The following is a 5,794-nucleotide window of genomic DNA, read 5'->3' on the forward strand; positions in this document are numbered from 1 at the left end:
GTGAAGGAACTTCTCGGGTCACGGTCACACAGAATGGGTGTTCGCACAATCCAGGACAGAGCTGCCCTCCTACAGTGGCAGGTGCTCCCTGGCTGACCTCCTGTAACTACAGAGGGGACCTTGCCAAGACTGCACACGGGAGGGGAGGACTTCCTGAGGGGGCAAGAAGCCAACTTTAACCAGCACAAATCCTTCCTTCTCTCCTGTGTTCAGATGTCAGCAACCTAGCCACATTCCTAAGCCCAGCGGAGGCCAAAAATAGACACATCTAGCATTTTTTTAAATGGCTTTATTAAAGGCTATTAGTATAAAATACAACCAAGTTACAAGTTGTCAGTAAGAATGTATTATTTTTGAAAACGTGTATCAAAGAAAGGGAGGTGCGAGGAAACACAAGATGCTCCTGACACCCACAGGCTGCGCCTGGCCGGGGACAGGCCTGCTGCTCCCACGGGGCAGACCAACTCAGCCCTGGGGCCAGGAGCCGGCCCAGCACCGCGACAGAGCTGCTTCTGAGTTCTTGGGGGAGCTGCTGCAAAATGCAGTCACTGGGGCAAGAGTGAATCCTGAGCTGAGTCCCAGGGGCTGACTCCAGTGGGGGAGCGTCCACAATCAGCAGAAAAATGTGTATTTCTAAAAAAATAAATATAAACTCCTGGCTTTAGAAATGCCATTATGATGTATGGGAGAGGGGACACATGACAAATGTAGAGCCTGATTTCCGCGGACACTGGCATAGACTCCCCAGAAGAGAAAGAAGCCGCCTCTGCTTGGACTCTGCCCTGTGCTGAAGGGTGATCTGCAGGTCGGGCAGGATGGGGACTTGTACTTCCAAGAACAAATGAGCAGGACACAGCACCCTCCAGAATTCCCCCTCTTCAATTTAACACGTGCTTTACAGAGCCTGTGCCCTTATGCATCACTACTCTGAGAACAAATCCTGTGGGTGCTGGGCCCAGCAGGTACCGAACACACAACAACTCTCAATGGTCCCATCTATACCTATCAAGTCTGAGGCTCACCTGACGGGGACACAGATCAGTGAGGAAGTAGGAAAGAATTAACTTCTGCCAAAGGGCAGGCAGAGCGCCCTGAGCAAGTACTGTCCTCCCAGCAGCACACAGACTTCCAGAAGGAACCCTTGCATGGGGCTTCTTGGTTGGTGGCTGCCCTGGGGGTGGAAGTGCAGGAGGCGGCACTCGTGGCTCTAGGACAGCGCTGTGCCCCAGGGTGACTGGCACCCACTGGGCTGTGCCAGCTGGAACTCCCAAGCTCTGTCTCCCCTCACCACCATGCAGGCAGCCTCTCTCTTGCATGTATCAACCACACTTAAACAGTACAGAAAGAGCCTCCCCGTGTGGAGCCGCAGTCTGTCACTAACACAGGCGGGTAAGCCCCAGCCCTGAGGAGCCACATGAGGTTTAGGGACATGAAGCTACTGGCAGGAATCAAGTCGAATGCTGGCAAAGCCACAGCATGGCAGACACTTGCCCTGAGGTGGGGGTGGGGAGTTGCCAAGTATTTCACCTTGGAGCCAGAGAAAATATTCTGGAAACCTCTGTGGATGGTCTGCAGACATTAACAAGATAACCTGACCATTTGGTACTGAAACCCCATTTACTGGCAGAGCCCACTGGGACTAAGGCTTCAGGTAAGGAGATCGCAGTGACGGAGATCACACCACACTGCGCAGGGCTTGCAGCTGCTGCCTCTTGCAGGTGCACCGAGTTCAGGGCCACTGGGCAGGGCACCGAAAGGGCCACCTGGGGAGGAATCCACTGTGGAGACAGCATGGAGCTCCAGGGGACACTGCTGGGTTTCAGAGACACACCTTCCACTTCTGCAACCCATCAGGGCTGGCAGGTACAGTTCACCACAATGTGGCCTCAGCAGTTCTTGGGATGAAGGACAGCCACAGCCCCATCCTACACAGAAGGTTGTAACAGCAAATCAGAAGGCCCCGTGCTCCAGCATTGCTTCCACCCACCCTAGCTCCTGCAGTGCCCAGTGCAGGGACAACCAGCAGGTGCAGGTAACAGGAGCTCCTAGAAGGAAGCAGGTACAAAACCAAAAGAAATGGTTTCACCCGGTACTACATCTAGATATAAAACAATGAGAAACTGATACAAAGCTTCTAAACACATAATTCTTTTTAAACAATGACCAATACTTTGAATAATCATGGGGCAACTCAAAGACGATGTCTGCCACGTGCCACCGGATGCTCCTGGAAGTGACAGGAGGGTGTCAGGTGGCACACAGCACAGGACTTGGCTTTAGCATGAATCTTTCTACAGCCACAGCCCACGGCCGATGTCATCATGGCTGAGGACATCTCTGAGGTCACCCACTGGAGCAGAGGAGGATGAGACAGAATCACGGTAGGACGTCTGTGATGTGGTCAGAAAATTCCCTGTGCAGAGGGAAAACCGGTGGAGCTGGGAACAGAAGTTTTATTTACAGGATTTACTGAATTCTTAATAGTCCTTAAAAATTTCAATTGTAGAACTTCTGTTATCAAATCACTAAAAATAGTGTATGTATCTGGTTTTACCAAAAAGGGAAAAATCTGGCAATATTTACCAGTTTCCAAAGGATTAAGAAAAAGAGTAGAGAAACCAGGAAAATAGACAAGGCAACATCACCCTTCTTATCCTCCGCTAGCACAGCACTGTGGAAGGTGTTCTGGGGTTCTTGGCTGTATTTTTTTTTTTTCTTGGCCTAACAGTTTACCAGTTGTCCAGAAAATCAAATCCTGTCTTCAAGACAACATTGCTTGAGCTGACCTGTAGAGAGACAAAGCACTTTTTCAGTTATGCAGAATCTAAAAACAGCATCTCATTTAAAATGACCCACATGAAATAACTGGCTTCCCTCATAGGGGCCCCTGACCTCAATTTATCTTAGTGCTGGAGACCAGAAAAATGACATCAAATTTGATCAAGCTACACTGCCCAGTCCAGCCCCCTTGAAGCACAACTTATAACCTCCTCACAGGGCAAGAAGAGAACAAAGTGTTTCTTTATGCCTAGAAATCTTCTGTTTCTGAATGACACTGTAAAGTGAGCAAGATAAGACAGGTGTTCTTTCCAGTTCAAAACACACACACACACACACACACACACACACACACACACATCGATGCACACACACAGTGAGGGCACAACAAAAAGACAAGAACTCTGCACAGCTGAGGGACTGAAATCTAAGAAGGGTGGAAAGCTCACATCTTCCCAAGCACACGGAAAGTAGAGCAATTTCCTAGGCCCTGAGATATGAGTGACTTCAAGGGTTTGGGGTGCACATTGCCTGTTGTACGAAGTCACTATAGTATCAAATTCTAGACAGAAAATAGCTTGGTGGCTGCCCAGAGCTGGGGAGAAGGAGTAGAGCTAAGTGTTTAGTAGGGACAGAACCTTGGTTGTGTTCTGTTTTATTTTCCCTATTCTATGCTACGGATAGAAGCCAGGGCCTCATACATGCTATGCACAAGCTCTATCACTGAGCTGCATGCCAGCCCGAGTTTCAGTTCTGGAGACAGAAGGCGCGATAGTTGTACTGAGAATGTACTTAACGCCACCAAATCCCCACTTAGTAGGAGTTAAAATGATAAATTTTATGTTACATGTATTTGATCAAAATTTTAAAAAATTTTTTGAATATATCAAGAAAAGAGTAACTACAGATGGCCAAAGAGTCCCAAGGACAGAGGGGCATGGTGACACTGACAGGGAGGAGCCCCTATCTTGAGCTCGTGAGCCAGCAACGAGCCAGGAGCCCTTGGGCACACGCAGGGCACAGCCAGACCTCTCAGGTGTGCCTGCCACCCCACTACCAGGAGTTCCTAGCTCCAAATCACAACCTGGTCCCACAGACGGGCCATCAGCTATGCAGGCAGCTCCCACCGCACAGGCCCCTCAACGGAGGCAGAGATCACAGACCACAGGAGTGTTCATGCGCTGAAGGGCATCTTCCTCAGCACCGTACGGCCCTATCCCAGGCTAGCACAGAGGCAGGTGCTGCTCCCAGGGGCCCAGGGCCCTCATGTCCTCCTCAGGTCTTGCTTGTCAATGGGCTCCTTCGCACCTTCCTTCCTTCCTCTTGAAGGAGCCTTCCAGAAAGGCTGGGGATGGACAGGACATCACTGGCCCAGGCCACACCAAGCCACGGAGGTGAGCAGAGCCTTGTCATGGTCTCATAGAAGAAATGCTCTCAGATATGGGCTGTGTTTCCCATCCAACAATGCCTCCATGTGAGGCCTCCCTGAAGATAACAACTATCCTACTTTTGGTTTTGTGTAATCTGCCAACACAGAGCCATTTAAAGTTAGGAACAAATGTTCTGTCTTCTCTTTGCTGTCTCCACTTCCTAAGCGACAAACTGCTGGGTGAGGATGATGATCACTGCTGTCACCAAGAGCTCGGAGGACATTCAGAAGCCAGCGACTGTTCATTCTCCATGACCACCCACCTCACCCACAGGACCTGATCCTTCCTCTGCTACCCCCTGTACCCCGGAAAGGAGCTCCTTTCTCTGAGCCCCATCATACCTGGAGAGGAACAATGTCCTCCTAGAGTTCTTGTGGCTGAGCTCTGGGGTCCCACCTGTGACCCTGGACCTCAGAGCACCTGTGGGACCCCTCCTAACAGTCCCCGCACCGACCACCATCTCCACATACTGGGTAAGAGGGCAGTGACCATACACCCTGAGATGAGTTAGGGCTGCCACCAGCCCGAAGTCCTCTGAGGAGAAGGGAGGGAACAAAGGAGGGTCGGGAGAAGACAGTGCAACGCCAGTCGCTGGCCATGCCTTGGGGTCCCCCTCAGCTGCCCCAGCGCAAGTCCCTGGCCTGACACAGCCTTGATACTGAACTCTCACCTGTGTAGGCTTGGGCTCCAGGAACAGAGCATCATCCTCATCCTCATCCTCCTGCACAGCGTCAGGAGACAACGGCTTCCCTGGTGGTTCACAGGGGGTGACCTCGGGTAACACACTGGTGGAGCCCTGGACGGGCTGGGGTCTCTCACACTCCGTGCTTGTGCTGGGAAGGACTCGCTGCTCCAGGCGCAGGGCCTTGGCCTCCCGGTCCTTCGGGCCGGGATCCTGCCGGTAACAGGCAGGCAGCACCTTCTCCGCCTTCTCCATGGACTTGATCTGGCTGGGGGTCAGTGACTGGAACTCAGCCTCCGACCCCTCCCGGGACCGCTCAGCATTGATCTTCCAGAAGGATGCCTCCTCTTCCTTCCGGGCTGGACCCAGGGCATCCAGGCTGGAGGACCTGCTGCCCTGTGAGGCTTTGGGTAGCGGCCTTGGCTCACTGGTGGCCGTGCCATTGCTGGGCTCCTGGATGGATAAGGAGGCGATGCTGAACTCCATCTGACTCTGTGATGGAATGGGGAAGGACAGAAAAGAGAGAGCAGGCCTTAAGATCCACTGGAACAGGCAGGCCAACTCACACACAACTCCCAGCTGTGCATAGACATCCCAACAACACAAACCATTGTCCATTTACTAGAACTTTCTGTCTGTCCTGAGTGGCTGTTTTCAGAATGGCCCTGGATCACCTGAAACCAACCTGAGGCCCCACAGGTATGAGCTCCTCTGACGCCCCCCTCACCCCTGCAACACAGCAAAGCTACCAAGGCCACCTCAGGCGGACCCATGGAACCACAGCTGCCCAGCCTTGCAGAACAGGCCATCTACACTCCAATCATTTCTAAAGTCAACCTAACAATCTCCCTTCCCCAACCCTTTCATTCCCTCATGCCTCTCTTGCTTTTTAAAAAATGAATAA

General features: G+C 51.9%; 1 protein-coding gene across 1 annotated transcript; it reads right to left on the reverse strand.

Moving 5' to 3' along the window:
* Positions 1-272: 272 nt before the first annotated feature.
* LOC102016440 (uncharacterized protein C1orf198-like) lies at positions 273-5,382 on the reverse strand (the record flags this gene model as incomplete). The annotated part of the gene is given in 2 exon segments (XM_005415190.2): positions 273-2,786; positions 4,879-5,382. Coding segments are annotated over 2 exon segments (561 nt in total), but the record flags the coding sequence as incomplete, so codon positions are not given.
* Between the last annotated feature and the right edge of the window lie 412 nt (positions 5,383-5,794).

Source organism: Chinchilla lanigera, unplaced genomic scaffold, assembly GCF_000276665.1.
Source record: "Chinchilla lanigera isolate Chin_1 unplaced genomic scaffold, ChiLan1.0 scaffold00883, whole genome shotgun sequence".
Classification (NCBI taxonomy): domain Eukaryota; kingdom Metazoa; phylum Chordata; class Mammalia; order Rodentia; family Chinchillidae; genus Chinchilla; species Chinchilla lanigera.